We start from the raw sequence: 18,220 nt of genomic DNA on the forward strand, positions 1-18,220 counted from the left end.
GATTCTCTCTCTCTCTCTCTCTCTCTCTCTCTCTCTCTCTCTCTCTCTCTCTCTCTCTCTCTCTTCCTCCCCTTCACCTATCTTTCTCTATATAGAGAGATGTGTTTCTAGACATCTGATGTCCAAAGATAGATAGATAGATAGATAGATAGATAGATAGATAGATAGATAGATAGATAGATAGGTAGATAGATAGTGCAGAACTCATTATGTAGGACAGACAGACCAGGCCAGACTGACCTTGAACTCACAAAGATCCACTTGCCTCTTCCTCCCATTGCTGGCATTAAAGATGTATGCTACTGTGGCCTGCTGGCTTTTCCCAAACTGTTTATTCAACCTGTCTGCATTTTGAGCAACTCTGCTTTTGAGCCTGATCATTATACTCTCTGGCAAGGTGGGCAATTGCCAAGCAACCATCTCCTTCTTAGATATTTAAAACAAGTCTAGATTCACCATCATGCAACCCTTCTCCCAACCTGTTCTCATCCAAGCAGGGAGCCAGGGTGAGTTCAAGGAACAGAAAACAGATCTCTGCACTCTCCTGCTCAACTGTTTTTTATGGCTTCCATGGTCACCCAGGTAAAAGCTAGCCTCCCCCCTCCCCCCACTGCTAAGCTCCAGCATCACCAGGCTTCCAGGTCCTTTTGCTGGCAAAATAACCAACCATCTATTGCACTGTTCTGTTAACTCCAGTTAACCCCTCACACTTTCCTCAATTTCCCAGTCGTGTTTCTGTTTCAAGGCCTTTGCCCTTACTGTTCTGTTTGTCTGGAAGAGAGGCCCTGCCTTTGCCACCTTCTAGGAAACACCAAGCTCCTTTCAACACACCCTTTCCTTCTCTTGCAGGTATTTCACTTATTAGATTATTTGTGCTTGGTTTGATTCTTCTGCAAGCAAGGAACTCTTGTATTTATTCACTGCTGAATTGCTAGGGCTCAAAGCAGGGCCTGTCACGGGTGAGTGTACAACGGTGTTTATTGAATGAATGAATCTCATTCAGATGCCTTGATTTACACAACTAGAATTATTGTATCATGGTTTAATAATAGGGGCCTTCTCTCATGTCCCACATGACTGATAGGGCCAGGAGAGGAGACTGTTCCATGAATACAACAGTTCCTAACACATTCTAAGGGTTTCAAGGTATCCACAAGTTAAGTAATTATTTCAAGGAAAAGCTATGTCCTTGTAAGTGACAATTCAAAAATACACAGCAAAGAATCAATAAGAAACAGAATTAGATATGAAAAATATAAATTAATGAAATAAGCATGATTTTAAGATGCAAAAAGTAAATTAACTTGAGCTTACTCTTTCTTTGACAATGTTGCCGTAAATTGCTTTCTCTGGATTAATGTGAGATCGTAGTTACTGAACATTAAAAACCCAGGGTGTCAAACACTTACTTGCTAGTTAGACTTTGACAAAGGTTTAAATATTAAATTTTTTATCTGATGTCCTCACATGCATCAAGAATTAAAGGTTTTCACTTGCTCGACGTGTGTATATGTTTATGCACGTGGACATGGTCAATGTTGGTGTCCCCTCTGTCACTCTCCACCTATTTTTTGAGACAGGGTCTCTTACTGAGCTTCTAGCTTACCATTTAGTGATTGGCTAGATTAGCTGGCCAGAAAGTGGTGGAGCTATGCCTGTCTCTGCTCCCTCCCCCAAGAGTACTGGGGTAACAGGCACACAGACATGGCCAGCTTTTTACATGACTGCTGGGGGTCTGAACTCAGGCCCTCAGGTTTGCACAGCAAGCCCTAGACATCCAATGTTTAAAGTAGATCATGCTTCTTACGTTAAGCTGAACTACACAGGCTGTCTTTATCCATTTGGAAACCCAAACCTCATTCTGCAATGGTCTTTTCATAATGTTGGATATTATGGGACAAAGATCCTAACGATACTAATTGTTCATAAGACGCACTAGGTGTCAATCATTCCAGATGCGCATGGATTCACTTTTTCATTCTTTGCTTTGTGTCTAATAATGCGCTGAAAGGAACTCCTGCAAGCCAAACTTGCTGTTAAAACGGTTGTCTCTCAAACCTATGGGACAGAGTGAACGAGAGAGGCCCGGAGCAAGAGGGAGAAAGGGAAGGAGGAAAAACAAAAAGAAAAAAAAAATAAAAGGTCTCTCTGCTACATTTGTTGGTAAAGCACTTGATTTCTAAAACACTTCTAATGACTTCCAAGTCTAGCAACACAACAAAAATACATATGGCACTGAGGGACATTTGACTTTAATTACGACTTCCCAGTGCCCTCTAAGCAAGACAACCTGCAAACACCTCTTTTCTCTCTGAGCTGGCTGAGGACACGGGGAGGCAGAGAGAGCAGAGATGCTGCATTAGAGACGGGTACCACGTGTGAAGACTGTGGGAGTTAGGGCAAGACTGGAAGCTAGATGCTGCTAGGGAAATAATGGTTCCCCAAAGAGGCCTGTCTATCTGCTGGCAGTACATAAAGGATTGCAAGGAAAATTACCAGTAAGGAAGCTACAATCCAGGGCAGAAAAATAGCCAATGAGAAAAATGTTTAGGCAACTTTATTTTTACGTTTTGTTAAATGGTAATAATTTTTCCACCTTTTTTTTTCCTGATAAACACCAAAATGAATACCTAGCTGTGAACATATTTAAAAAATGTAACAAACAAAATTAACTAGTCTATAACCAAACCACACAGGCAATCCACCTGGCATGCCATGAACACATGTCACAGCATGCCACAGCTGCACAGGCTGAGCAAGCCTCAGCTGTAGGATCCACTCCTAGCAGCTGAATACCACAGTGCAGATGCTGGAGACACATGGAGGACTAGGGTGCAGCTTAGTACTACTTATTATCTGGAAAAGGATTAGGCCTTTTGCGTTCAAATGAATAACTCATGAAATGATTTTGGAATGAGCTATGCAGAGGAAGCCCCAGAAATGGGAAGAAGAGTTATGAAGCTTAAAATACCAATCTTTCATTAATTGCACGGAGCTCTCTCTTTTGATAGGCATCAATTTTTTTTAACAAAGTCAGAAGGGCCTTTCATTATTTCAGACTATGTGGATGTTATATTCTTTCTTTCTTTTCCATATAAAAATCCTGCTACCTAGAAATAAGGCTTTGAGACAAAGCAATGACTTTAAAGAACAGATATAATGTGCTATGCTCAGTTGGGCAGCTTTTTGGGAACCCCACAAAGACACTGAAAAGGAGACATTTAATTCAGTTTGCTGTGCCAGGGGAAAACACCACCTGAAGCCTTTTGAGAAAACTGGCTCCACTCTCCAGGGATAGAAACCGATTCTCCTTAGGCGTCTCACCATTTCCCCATTTCTTGCTGGAGATGTTCCAGAAAAATGCTGCTTCCTTACAGAAAATGTTCAAGGGATGAAGTCAGTTCCAGAAAAATGCTGCTTCCTTATGGAAAGTGTTCAAGGGATGAGGTCAGTCTACCAGGCCTGGGAAAGTCCCATTCACCTGCCCTCTCCCAAGATGAACAGAACCAGTGTGGGTGTAAAATGCCTCAACCATTTGATGCCTCAAAGCAATGAAAACCTGGCTGTCTGACTTCAGTGATCTATCCCTGAGCCTTGAGCGGCAGAGTAGATATTCCAATTTGTCAGGATGTTTTTCTTATTGATCACAGGAGCTTCACACAATGTGTCGGGGAATCTAAGAGTTACATAACTCAGCTAACAGGGACACATATACACACAGTGCTGAATGCACAATAAGCCTCCTGGGGATTATTACAAGAGTCTTGGCAGAGCCTCCTGTTTATTTAGTTCTTCTGCAAAACTCTCCATGCAGGGAAAATGGGGTGGGGGGGGATGGGGGGGATGGGGGGTTGAAGGAAGCTAACAGTTGATCTGGGGATCCTGTAAGAAATAATCTGATTGCTTTTTAAAAACTAGAATCATTTTAAGAATTTCTAGCTGAGAGGTTTCTATCCCTCCCCCAAACAACCAATCCCCCTTTGTGTGCAAGGATGCCCATGTTCGCTATGGTTCTGGCCATGTGACCATGGCCTCCATTTCATTCAAAGTTTTCTTTACCACATGTGAGCAGAACACTCTGTTATATACACAGAACAGCGGTGGAGTGGGATGTCAGATAACGAACGAGAGCTTAAAACAATGCAGTTGACCGGAACAGAATACTTCCTCATGAAGTCATTTGATATGTAAATACTGTAAATGCCACATTGTGCTCCAAAATTCCAATAGTTGTAACATGCCCTAAACACTGAAAATGGGGAAGGTAATTAAATTGTTCTGTTAGCATGCTAAAGGCTCATTTAGAATTTTGGTTATTAATGTTTATGCATGTTTATGCACATGTGCGTTTGTGTGTGTGTGTGTGTGTGTGTGCATGTGTGTGTGTGCATGTGTGTGTGTGTGTGTGTGTGTGTGTGTGTGTGTGCAGTCCCATACAAGAAAACTGTTTACCTCTTTCTCCATTTGTAATCCTTCTGCTCTAATATTTCTTTCAAACACTTCTCTCTTTTCAGTCTGAGGGTTGGATTTTCTGTACACAAGAATGTAGTCAATTCGACATTTTCCGTCTCTAAAGTAAAGTCCATTGGATTTGTTTCGTTCTCGCACTGTCTGCGTACAAAGAGAAAGAGACCGGTTCAAGCCGTTCGTGAGCCCGAGCTTCAGGTAAGTAAGGCTAAAGAACTGAAACGGAATGAAATTTAGTTAAAACATGAACATAAAACATGAAGTCAGAAACTCAAGCTCATAAAATGAAACGCGAAAACAAGGAACAATAAAAGTTGAAGATGCATTATATAAAAAGGGTAAACCGTAAGACATCTGGAAGAAGCAGGTGTTGACAAAGATCTGGGGGCATCTGAGAGCCATTCCAGCCTACTGATGAAAGTGAAGACTGGGGTACTAACTTTGGAAAACATAGCGGAATTGATCTCGTAAAACTGAATATTTGCATAACATACAACCCTAGAGAGATTCTTGGCAAGGCAACTAGGAGATGTAGATAAATATTTATAGCTGCATTGTTCATAACAATAGAAAAATTTTAAATGAGAGTACACTCAGAGACATACAATAAATGGATAAATCCAGTGTGTACTGGATAGACACTCTGTTAAATACTATTATGCAACAGTGAGAATAAATACACTTGAGTTGTATTGAAAAAAATTTTTTACAGGAAAATAATGAGCCAAAGAAGACCTCACAACACAATTTTCTAAGACACATGAACAAAATGAATTTCTATGTCTACACTATATGCAGTAAAACTTTTAGGGTAAGGAAATGAAAAATCAAAGAAGAACATAGGTAGGATGGTGTCCTAGAAGGGTCAAAGCTGCATCACAGGTAACTGCAATGTGCTTAGTAATATTCTCATCCTGTTTTTCTCAAGATGATTCGCCCACACTAAAAACAAAACAAAACAAAACAAAACAAAGAAACAAACAAACAAAAACCATCGTAAAGGCTGGGTGCGATAATGCACCTAAGCCCAGTGCTTGTGATGCATAGATAGGAAAATCTCTATCAAGGCTAATCTGGTCTACATGGCAAGTTCTAGGCTACCCAGGGCTACATAGAATCTGTCTAAAGAAGATAGAAATAGAGAGATAGAGGTAGAGGTAGAGATAGATAGGTAGATAGATAGATAGATAGATAGATAGATAGATAGATAGATAGACAGACAGACAAACAGACTCACACACACAAATACACAGAGAAAATAAAAATATTTTACCTTGTTATCTTTGGGTATATGTGTAAATACAAGCATTTAGGATGCTTAAGACAAAACAATACACATCCATCTGCTTGCATGCACTCTAATATTAATTTTCAATTGCATTAAAAAGGCAGTAACAAGTTAGCAATAGTGATAAGTCATATAACTTGAAAAGTGTCTTTCTCATTCATTGATTGGATGATAGTTTGATGTTTATTTTGTTATTAAACTTGTAGCTTCTACGGAAGTCATACTCCGTATTTTATAACAATCAATAGAGGGTGAACGAATTGGCTTTTTGCTCAGGCTTCTTAGACTGTGCCAATGTAGGGCCAGCCCTAAAGGAGAGCACTGAGTCTGGGCTGCTCAAGCTGGAGACAAGTGTCTCAGGCTAAGAGATTTCTGAACTGAGTCTGCAAATCCAGCCAAGTGGAAACGGGAAGCCTGTCTTCTCTTGACCACAGAGCACAGCACTTTTCAAAAACATTATACAGATGGAAAACGTGTGAGCTTTCCATGACATGCTAGTATCACATCCGTTCTCACGCACCACGTGTGCAACCTCACCCCTCAAAAGGCCGGGGCTGGGAGGAATGGAAGGCCTGTGCCTCATGCTTCAGCATGGACATCTTCAGCTGGTAACCACTGTTCAGCCCTTGCTGTATAAGACCCTTGGGAGCCAGCCTGAAGATGCTCCTATTAACAAATATTTACCAGGCAGTGATAGTAGCACCTATCTTTCAAAGCAGGGCATTGAGCTGGGGATATAGTTCAGTGACAGGGTGTTGCTTAGGATCATGGGGCCCTGGGTTCAATTTTGGATATTGTACTCAATAGAACAACAACAACAACAACAATGACAGCAACAACCACCACAACAAGGCTTTCCTCAAATGTTCCAGGAAGAAGCCTGGCTCTGACTGAGCAGTTCTACCTCCAGCACAGCCCTCGCCTTTCTGAAACTGCTATTTCTCTGGAAGGGAAATAAATTAGTTGCTATTTGAGTTCCTTTCAATGTCCCTTCATGAAACTATTGTACAGCATCCAAAGTGTGTAGAGATGATGAACAACGGATCTTTTTGTTCTTAATGAAAAATAGGGACCTGGTGAGATGGCTAAGCAGGTAAGAGCACTAACTGCTCTTTCGAAGGTCCTGAGTTCAAAACCCAACAACCACATGGTAGCTCACAACCACGTGTAATGAGAGCTGACATCTTCTTCTGGTGCGTCTGAAGTCAGCTACAGTGTACTTATTGTAATAATAAATAAATCTTTGGGCCGGAGTAAGCAAGGACTGAGTGAGCAGAGTTGATTGGAGCAAAGCGGTGCCAACTGGCACAAGCAGAGGTCCTAAAAATTCAATTCCCAACAACCACATGAAGGCTCACACCATCTGTACAGCTACAGTGTACTCACATACATAATAAATAAATAAATACATACATACATACATACATACATACATAAATCTTTTTTTAAAAAAGAGGAAAATAGGGAGGGAAAAGAGAGACTGTGATGTTGCAGGGTTTTGCCTGTCCAATCACATTAGGGCAGGCCTGTGATTGGACAGGGAAAGAGAGGCAGAGCTAAGAGTTATAGAGATGGAGAGCATATGAGGTAGAGGAGAAGGAAGATAGCAGCGGTCGTGAACCAGCATGGCCTTAACCAGTCACGGTTATGATATCATAAGTTAGAAGGAGCTAAAGGGATCTGCAACCCTATAGGTGGAACAACATTATGAACTAACCAGTATCCCGGAGCTCTTGACTCTAGCTGCATATGTATCAAAAGATGGCCTAGTCTGCCATCACTGGAAAGAGAGGCCCATTGGACACGCAAACTGTATATGCCCCAGTACAGGGGAACGCCAGGGCCAAAAAAAATGGGAATGAGTGGGTAGGGAAGTGGTGGGGAGGTTATGGGGGACTTTTGGGATAGCATTGGAAATGTAATTGAGGAAAATATGTAATAAAAATTAAAAAAAATAATTAGGATAAATCTTTTATCATCATCAATTGGCTCTAAAATTATTGTATTGGCATCTTGTAAATTGTGAATTTTTACTGATACATAAATCTGATCATAATTATAAGCTTTAAGAGTTTTGATTCTACTTCCCACTGCTTAAAGGAGCCATTCTTTCATTGTGTTAACTGTCTGGAAGAGCAAAAAGCATTAGGAAGATGCCATCAATGACTGACTTTACCTCTGTGTGCATGTCATTTCTGTGTGATGGGGATTCAAAGGAAACCTGAAACCTCATTGAGAGGCAGCCTAAGCAATAGTGAACATCCCACAGAATACTGCTTCTTCCCTGTAACGGTACATGATCAGATGGACACATGTACAACCATAAGGAAGCCGCCCATTGACAGAGGCAAATACAAACTCAGAGGCCTCGGATAACACCATGGTCTGAAAAGACATGTTTTACAGTGCATGTCTGTATGCTCAGGGGTTTCTACTAGAAAGTTCATCTTTGTCAAGTGTCTTGATTAGTTAGGGACACTTGGACTGCATTTAAAATGACGAGAAGTTGTGGAAATCTTGCTCTGCACACGCTAAGTGTCTCAGATGTGAGACAGCAAGTGCATGACTAACTTCTCAGTTTTGAGCATATGTCCAGCTCAGATCCTCAGAATGTGCTAGAACCACCTAGCCACACAGACCTATGACCCCCGCCTGTGCTTCCCAGGAGCCTGCAGTTTGATGGGATTTGATTCTGAATCGTCTGCCGGTTTGCTCTCTGCACAGGATCCCACCTGAAGCATTACGCTCGCAGGAAGTCATGCACGCTCTTACCTCTCCCCCTGCTTCTAGCCTGCTGGTGTCCTCCGAAGTGCTCGTCAGATTTCCAGGGTGAAGCAGAGAATCATCATCTTTGCAAGGGCTGTTGACAGCCTCAAGTTCGTCAAAAAGAATATTGACATCCTTGGCCACTAGAAGCAGAGCACATACGTTAAAGTGGACTAAGAAGCTGGACAGAACATCAGCACAGTGAGAGGAGGCATCTCCCTCTGGTTTCCTATGCACACATTGCTTCAGTAAACACCCTGAGTGACACATGCATCCCCTCCTAAGAGAAAAAAATGTCAGATGTAAAACCTGCCTGCCCCAACAGGTGACATTAGGCAAGATAATGGAGGTAAAACACCTTCATGTCATAAACATAATTTGCCTCCCAGATATAACAAAAGGCGATTTATTCAGACTGTCTTTATATAACTGCTTTGAGAAAGGCCCTTTCATTTAAAACTAGTGAGGATTCGTTCTGTAGGTTAGAAGGTGAGCTGCGCTTTTTTGTGCTATATTTTCACACTTAAGAGCCGTACGGTTTGACAAGGCAGCACATAAAAGTGCCACTTGCCTGGCTTACTGATCTTTATTTCTTCCTTTATAATCTCTCTAGTAAATTTAAGAATGCAGCATGCCATTAAGTTTCCTGCCTTCCTTGTTCCTCTCATGATGAATTGAAAAGAGTAAGCCATTCAGAGGCTCCCCCTATAGACTCTTTATGCTAATGACACACGGATATACAAAGAACTATATGTCATCCTTCTTGGGGGAGACTAAGAAGTTCAAATACACCTTGCAGCATACCGTGAAGAAAAGCCGAGTGCCACTGGTGGAGTGGACAGCCAGGACTCTTCTTTACCACCTCAAATTACAGCCTGATATGATGTGTGTGGGTTTTTAAAATTTTTTTCTTATTTTGATGCTTTTAAAATAGCTTATAACTTGCCAGAAGTTGCTGTATAAAATGGATATACATTGATTTGAATATACATTCTTTCATTCATAAATGTTTTAGACAAGCTTACATTGTGTGTCAAGTGTTTGGGCGTGTTGGGCATATTTTGGTGACTAAGAGTGGTGTGACTCTTTGCCTTTATGGGAAAAGGAAACATTAAATAAATGCAAATGGCAAGTAGTTAAAAAAAGAAAGAACAGAATTGGGCACAGGGAGAAGGAGATAATCTATGTAGTCAGAGTGTCCAGGTTCTAAAACTATAGCCAAGCATGTGGCTTTACGCAATGCATTTGTCATTTCAAGTCATGCTCTTGTAAAATAAAATGGATAGGAAATAGGGATAAAGATAACGTTCATGGCTCAGTCGTTATCTGCCTATGAGGCTGACCTCATTTCTCAGCCCTGCAAATATGTTCCTTTACATCAATAAAGACTGCCAGATATGTTTATGTTAAGGATTGTAAGCAGGGAACATCTTTCCTGGACTACATGGAATCTCATGGCAGTCAGAATCAGAGAGAGGAAGTGGAAAAAAATGCTTTGCTGCTGGTTTTAAAGACAGAAGCCAGGACCATGGACCACAGCAAGCAGGTGGCCTCTAGAAGACAGAAACACTAACAATGCAGCCTCCAGCAGGAATGCAAGTACCACCATCTTGATTTCTGGTTCCGACTTCTAGTGTGTCCGGATCACAGACGTGTGACTTGAAGATACCAAGCATGTGGCAATTAGCACACCAGCGCTGATGAATGTAATCACCATTGGTATTTAGACCACAGAGACCCACAGAGAAGAAAACATCATAGTCTTGCCACAGAGCCATACTCAAAGAGAGGAGCTGAAGGAACTCAGGATTTTGAACATGAAATATATGCAGCGTTTCAGAGCCTGATTGTTTGGCCACCCCGGGTAGAGAACCTCCCACTCTGTAAGCACATTCTTCGCACTACTTATTTCTTTCCCAGAACTGAATACGGTCTGAAATTAGCTTCCTTGCTCATGTTTATGTATGTATTAGTAATTTACCTTATCAGAATTCAAGTTCCAACCCTGCTGCTATTATTGGCAGATCTACTGAGAATCTGACACAGAGTCAGTCCTCAAGACATATGCTGTGATGGGGACTGTTGGGTGGTATGAACTGTGGTCTAGTGACATGAGAATACCCCTCCTCTAATATCATCGAGTCTAGGACCCTACTCATGACTTTAATGTACAAGCCATAACTTCACAGCTTCAAGTAGACACTGCTTTAAACTGCAGGTAGTTACCAATTAGGTTTGATCAATGACAAAAATGTCATTCAGAGACTTGCTGGCTATTTCAAACACTTGGTGGCTGGGTAAATTTGTGCTTCTGTTTGCTAGCTAGTATCACAGGGACTTCTTACCGTTCTTTGGATATTGAAGGCTTGGTCTCTAAGCTTGCCCTGTTAGGAAATTATAGAAACTTCTCTTTGTTATATAATTCAACCATTTTGGTTACCTGCCTCTTTTGTCTATTCTTTGGCCCTCTTGGCTGCTGTACTGGTTCCCCTTCTTTCTCTCCTCTCCCTTTCCCTCCCCCTTTCCCCTGGATTCTCCCAGATGTTCCTGCCTCTGGCTATGCTTTCTCACACATCTGCAATAAGCTTTCTCTTTCCATCATATGTAGAAGCAGTCATTTACCTTTTCTCTTTTATTTTCATTTTTTCCCCTTTCAGGTATCACTTGCTGATTATAGCTGAATTTACAGTGAGAGTGAGAATTGGGAGCAAAATGAAAGAGTAGAAATATTTGGAAAACTTAGGGTTTAGCTAGAAAAGCACAAACAGACTGAGTAAAGGTGCAGCTAAAACAGATGCCACAGTTGCTAAAGACACTAGGAGGACTGCCAAGAAGATGCTAAGAGTATCGCACCTGGATGATAGGAAAGACACGTGAAGGCAATTTCAGACTCTGGCTTCTGATACAGTAGCTGGAAAGATTAAATAGGATTATGGGCATGTTGCTAGGATAGTGCCCCGGAAAGATGAGAAATGTAGGCTGTCCACTGGAGACTCTCAGACACTTAAGCCAGTATTTACTCAGTACAAAAAGGCAAAGTGGGCACAAACAAAATGGAAAGACTGCTTTGAGGAATTGATTGGTATGGTGCATTTGTTTGTCTCTCATCGTTACAATCAGATATGCAGCAAAAATCAATTTGGGGGAAGAAAGACTTGTTTTAGATGACCACTCATGGGGAGGGGAGCACAAGGGCGTGGGACTAGTCTCTGTGGGAGGTTTATGGCTGGTCACACTGCTGAGACAGACAGGAAGCAGCGAAAGGTGCTGCTCTCTTTCCTCTTCTTGTTGAGTCTGAGCCACTGACCAAGGGATGACCACATTCACACTGGGGTGAGTCATTCTCTGGAGATGCTGTGACAGACACACTCAGTGGTCGGTGGGCACTGCCTGCTGCTCTCTCAGTGGTCATCTCTGTTGAGACTATAGGACAAGGGGTTGGCGCGCTCTGCCATTCCCCTTGAATTGAAATGAATGTCTAATGAAGAACAGGGGACTACTCTAGTATTAAGGTAGAGAAATCCAACTCTACGTTAAGGCTCCAACTCTTTGCCTCTGGTGGAGACAGCTAATGAGGAATTGAAGGAAGAAGCCCCTCACCCTCTCTGTTGATGCTCACAGAAATTTGTGACTAGAAGTCACTATGGGGATGCCGCCAGTGGAGCACTCAGACAAGTTGGTATGCTGTAGAAATCCAATTTTTGGAAAATAAGGACTATCTTAATTTAGTCATCTTTATCACTTGCCAAATGCTACATAGCTCCAGCAGATATCAAAATCCTTATCAGAGTATGTACAGCTAGGCATGACATCAATAGAACACTGTGGCCTGGTGAATGCTCCAAAGACAGAGATGGGCAGAGGGGGCTCCACAGTAGAGCATTCTTGCTCCTGATGTCTTAACTACAGTGCAGATTTTAGGAACAAAAATCAATATTCTTGTATAGAAACTTACATTATCTCCTTTAGGAAAAAAATAAGCCATAAGTTACAAAGTTAACCATTTTTTTAAATCTATTTTTTTGACAAATATTTCAAGTACCTGCTAAGCTCAGATACCTCACTAGGCTAGGGGTTGGGGCTGAGGCAATGGACTTCATGGGCATACATCCTGTCCCTTAGAGAGCTCACTGTCCACCCCAAGTGGGAGCAAGGTTTCTCTATCCATGGTCTGAACTTCACAGAGACAATGTTTATTCACATAAAATTATGCAAGAATGGATTTCATCACCTCCCTTAAGTGTTTTTCTCAAATAGAAAATATTTTTATAATTATCTACATAGTAGAGTTCTGCTACTAGGCTCATTAAGTGCAGGAGAGAGCCAAAACGCTTTGGGGAATCAATTAAAAACAACAAAGAGGGAGGGCAGGTGCAACAATGGCATGTGAACCAAGTCAAGAATCAGCACGCACAGCCAAACTGAGGAAGAGCTGTGTGAACCGACCTCAGCAGCAGCGAGAGTGAGGGCGGGTTGCATCTGGGGAGCAAGGGAGACACGGAGCTGTTTCTCTGTTACATATATTAGATACTCAGCTCAAAAGCAAGGCTTAGAAACAGAGCATCCGAGATTCAAACAACTGAGCAAGAGTAAAGGGTTTCGAGTTGCCTGAGAGAAACATCAGCTAGAGGATCTGAATCAAACATCCCACTCAGCACACGAAGAAAAAAAATTTTAAGATTAATTTGCTTATTATCGATACAGCATTCTGTCTGCAAGTATGCCTGCAGGCCAGAAGGGGGCGTCAGATTTCATTATAGATGGTGCTGAGCCACCACGTGGTTACTGGGATTGAACTCAGAACATCTGAAAGAGCAGCCAGTGCTCCTAACCTTTGAGCCATCTCTCCATCCCCACAAAAAGAAAATTTAAATGGTTGCTTCTTTCTGTCCCATCTCAGGACAGGGACAGAAAAGAGAAATCAGAGGTCCAGAGATATCTTGGTCCCCTTGTCGGGTGGTCCAAGCTGTCTATTTGCGATGACAAAGCTATTGATTCTACTTGCCAAATATTTACAATTATTTCAACGACTTCTCTAGGGAAATTCATCTGGATTGCTTAGGCATTTGCGATTTTTAATTCTCTAAGGAAAAGAGATCACAAATGTATTGCGAGGATAGCTATCAGATTGATTATGAGTTATGAGCGGTGTGTTTGTTGAACCTGCATTTAGTGTTAGGTGGTAGCCGCTCAAGCATGAGGAAGTATATGTGGAAAGCCTTTATTTACACTTCCAGGGAAGAGGGTGGCATTAGGAGACAGTGTTATAAGAGCAATGAAGAAAAATGTAACGGTAAATATATTTGAGAAATAGTCTAAAAGGAAGTGGGGGGTGGGTGTTAAAAAAAATCAAAGAATGTGATTCACTGCTCTTTAACTTTCCAAATGCATCAGGATAACCTCATGTTGCCACGGAGGGCAGGAGTACTTTAATCTTAGTGCTTTGCGTGGAGACACAACAAGGTGAAATTATAGGTCACAGAGGAAGACGTGAGAGGCCTGAGCAGTGTAATCCAGACGTCCACGTTTGTTCTGCAGAGTGCCAGTTCTCTAGGTTATTTTTGTCATAAATTGCAGATTATTACATCTGAAACACCGAATTCTAAAAGCATTGCACACCAACCCTGAAGCACCACTAGGGAGCATAAAAAAAAAAAAAAAAAAAAGACACTTATAGAAGCAACTCAGTATATAAAAAAAGGAAAAAAAATGGTTATGTCTCAATTTCTAACACCAGTCTGTTTGTAATAAATCTACTTTTATGTCTGTGTTGTCTTCTGTAGAAACCAAACTAACATAGGAGTTAGCAAATAGGAGATGCTCAATATTCATATTAAAGATTTTAAAACCAGCTAATTGTTAGAACGTAATAATAGTTGTACACATATATTTCTTTGGGAATTTTATGTGTATTTTACATATCCACGCCCCAATTCCTCCCAGATCTACCCTCCTTCCCCATCCACTTAATTTGTGTCTTCATTTATTTTTTTTAACCAACTAAGTCCAATTTATGCTTAAGTCCAACTTATGCCCATAAGTTCTTGAATGTGTGCCTTCCACTGGAGCATAGTTAATATACCAGAGGCTACAATCTTAGAGAAAACGGAATCTTCCTCTCTTGTCTGCTAACGATTGCCAACAGCTTTTTAGCTTTGAGTAAGAAGACTTTTTATGCTGACCACCCCTTTCCATGCTGGAAAAGATATATTTTTTATTCTAATTATCTTAGTGATGTTGTTTTAAAATATCGGCTTTTTTAGAATCATGGAAGTGGGGAACAGAGCGAGGCAAGGAGGCATTTAATGAAACTTTCTCCTCCTTTCCCACCCACTGCACCGGAAGCTATGCTGTATCTGCGTAAGACTGATGGAGAGTTGGCCGGAAGTTAACCTTTCCCCTCTGGTTCTTCTATGTAAACATTAAGCTCCTTGGAAGCTCCTGCGTTTAGAGAGAAACCCGTAGCATCTTTAGGTGACAGGAAAATCTGCTAAAACAGGAATTCAGAGGATCCATCTGGCATCTCAGGAAGAGGGTGCGGATCTTCTGTTACTGAAGTTATGGACCAATGTGATCCACCATGTGGGTGCTGGGGACCACACTCGGGTCCTCTGCAACAGTTGCAAGTGCTCTTCCTGCCAAAAGCTATCTCTCTAGCGCTACACCTGGATCTTAGTCTGAACTTTATAAAATACGCACAAATTTGTATTCCCTTACTTGAATCGTAAGGGATATTCACAAAGAGATAAGCATTTAAAACTAGCAAACAGCTTACAGCATTAGACAGATGCATCTTTAACTGAGGTCTACTAATGGCCAACTACTGGAAAACTTCTTTATGAACCATTCATTTTGATGCAAGTTAATTCAGTCCTAAAAACGCATCAATTAAGTTCAACTCTAGCATTTACATGGAGCCAAATTTTGGCGGTGGAAACTTTTTTTTTGCTGTTGTTGTTCTTTAGGACCTGTGCAATCTAGCATCCTTTTAAGCAAATGAAATAATTATATAATTTTATAACTTTGCATGAAAAGTCATTTTCTGTCCCTTGTCTATTAATTTGATTTATCATCCTCCTGGGGAAAGTTTTTCTTTTTTATTCGCTAATATGAAGGGATGACCATCCCGAACAAACAACTGGTCCTCGTATGTTCTTAATTAAAACCATTTCTTTCAAATGTAGATTAATCTTCAATTCAATATGTTTAAATCTGGAACAGAGCTCATTCATGGAAGGCTACAGCTGCCTCCAGTCTAATATGGCCTCCAATGTTTGTCCAAATTCTTTGTTAATTTCCCTATCTCTTTTGTTAATTTTCCCATCTTTGATTATCCCACATAAAACACTAAACCATTCATCATCTTATAAAATCAAGAAAATAGTACAATGGTGGGGAAGGACTCTAAAAAGGATGAGGAATATTCATAAGAAATTTAGCCTGATGAGTTTAAAAGTAAAGCACTTGCCTGGTATTTGCCAAACCCTGAGACAATCCCCAGACACACACACACACACACACACGCATGCATGCACACATGCACATTCATTTGCATGCACAGACATTGGCACAAAAATGTAATGTCTCTAATTCAAAAGTAGAAAAAACTGCAGTTGCTTTTCCTAAAATGGTCTGCAAATGTAAAACCTTCAAGTTCAGCATCAGGAGACAGCATCACCTAGAATTTGCTCTGATAACGAAACGAGAATCATCAGCTGCTCAGTGTTTAATCTGTAATTGAGCAAATGTGTTGATCAAATATGATTCTGAGTGACAGCTACTGAAGACAAAAAAGTGAACAAAGAGCCCCTCTCACTAGCCATCATTCTGTGTAGTTTCTTCTGGGATGTGGCCTTTCATCAATGACTCTAAGTCAATATGGTTTTGCTTTTGGCTTAGTGGGCCACCATGTAGTTCTTTCTTGCATTTGAGCATGGGAACAATAATTGTTTTTTTTAAATGGCTTTTCATTGTTTATAATTAGTCTAAACCTAAAACATTTTAAATATTTTTAAAATAGCATAATATTGTAAACATACAGAATTCTCCAAAGACTCCAATGTCTTATGGTTCAGATTCACAAGCCAATGCCACTTCCTAGTCTCACTGTGTCTCAAAATTATTTTGTACAAAACCTTGTTTATGACATGGATTGATTATTCTTTTGGGTTTTAATGTGTCTAAGCTGCCAATTGTTTTACCTTTTCCCAATATTATAACACCTCTTCCTCTTTGCATTTAAAATTCGAGAGAAACTTACTTTCTTGTATTGCATTAAGAATCTCTGAAAAGTCCACATCGCTCTTTGGGCCGTCGGGCAGTATTTGCATATCCAGCTGATGGCTTTGCAAATCCAGTCCACCTTCTAGAGAAATAAAAGATATCCATGGAGTTTGCACTGCTTATAGGAGGGCCCCACATTAGGGCCCCGGGGAGAAGGGACATCAACATCTAAAGTGAACAGCTGTTTGGCTTGCTATTGATCCCACCTCTTAGAAAACTGCCTTAAAAGGGGAAAAAAAAGAGGATGGGACACAATCACTCTTTGTACATCAAAAACGTTCCCCCTGAAAGAAATAAAACAACTACTTTAAATAATGCAACATGCTTCACAGCATTTACTGGCATTTTTTCCTAGCTGAAACAAAACCTTAGCTTTCAATCAAGACAATTTAAAATTATTCTTCTATTCTCTATGTAGATAAGATGTGGCATTTCACAAAACACTCTGCGATGCTGTTCTCTTCTTCTGGAAGGATTTGCTTTCCTAATATGACAGGAAACATGGCATCAATATTTTCCTTCTCACAATGATATTTCTCTTCTGTAACATTCATTCTAATTGTGGCAGGATCCTTCAATCTATGTTACAAAATAATTAAGCCTCTTACGGGACCTTTGTGTGATCAGACCATCTGAGTTTGCGCTAGAGAAAGGATTATCTCTGCTACTTCACACTCCCACAAAGCACTTAGGCCAAAGAAAACAAGAGGCCAAAAAGTAGTTTATCATTAACAATGCTTCTTCTAAAAAATGGTATTCTTCTCTCATATACTACATCTTTCTCATAAATATCTGCCACATCTTCCCATCCCTCCATTCTTCCCAGTCCTCCTCAAACCTTGAACCTTCCCTCTTTCCCAAAGCCACTCCTTCCTCTGTCTCCCCCGAGAAAAGAGCAGGCCTCTCAGTGACATCAACCAAACATGGCACAAGATACAATAAGACCAGGCACAAGCCCTCACACCAAGGCTGGGTGAGGGAACCCACTAGGAGAAAATAAGTCCTAAGAGCAGGCAAAAGAGTCTGAGATACCCCTACTTGCATTACCAGGAGTCCCACGAAAACACCAAACCAACAACCATAGCATGTATGCAGAGGACCTAGCACAGACCTATGCCAACAACATAACATATATTCGGAGGACCTAGCACAAACCCATGAAGGCTCTGTGATTGCCATTTCAGTCTCTATGAGGCAGCATGAGCACTGCTTAGTTGATCCTGAAGGGTGTACTCTCCCTGTGTTCTCAACCCTTCTGTCTTCTCCTGCTGGGTTCCCTGAGCTCTGAGGAGGAGGATCCAATGGAGATCTGGCTGGAGAGATGGCTCAGCCTTTAAACTCTAGGCTCACAACCAAGTAACACTTATTAATATGAATACATCTAATTTTCAGAATCTACAAAATCTAAAATACACA

The 18,220-nt window shown here is 41.0% G+C and overlaps 1 protein-coding gene across 9 annotated transcripts in view; it reads right to left on the reverse strand.

The window, feature by feature from the left end:
• Nucleotides 1-18,220, reverse strand: part of Ano4 (anoctamin 4) — a 396,274-nt gene that overhangs the window by 159,407 nt on the left and 218,647 nt on the right. For 6 of the 9 annotated variants that reach the window (XR_003948705.1, XM_006513756.4, XM_006513755.4 and 3 more), the window contains 3 exons: nucleotides 16,782-16,886; nucleotides 8,528-8,664; nucleotides 4,453-4,611 (listed from right to left, as the gene is read on the reverse strand). Coding sequence is in view for 6 of the 9 variants with exons in the window: in XM_006513756.4 (XP_006513819.1) it covers nucleotides 4,453-4,611; nucleotides 8,528-8,664; nucleotides 16,782-16,886 (401 nt within the window). In the remaining 3 variants the exon portion in view is untranslated. The remainder of the gene's footprint in view (nucleotides 1-4,452; nucleotides 4,612-8,527; nucleotides 8,665-16,781; nucleotides 16,887-18,220) is intronic. The other 3 variants (NR_102339.1, XM_006513757.4, XM_006513759.4) reach the window with 1 other exon arrangement.

Source organism: Mus musculus, chromosome 10, assembly GCF_000001635.26.
Source record: "Mus musculus strain C57BL/6J chromosome 10, GRCm38.p6 C57BL/6J".
Lineage (NCBI taxonomy): Eukaryota > Metazoa > Chordata > Mammalia > Rodentia > Muridae > Mus > Mus musculus.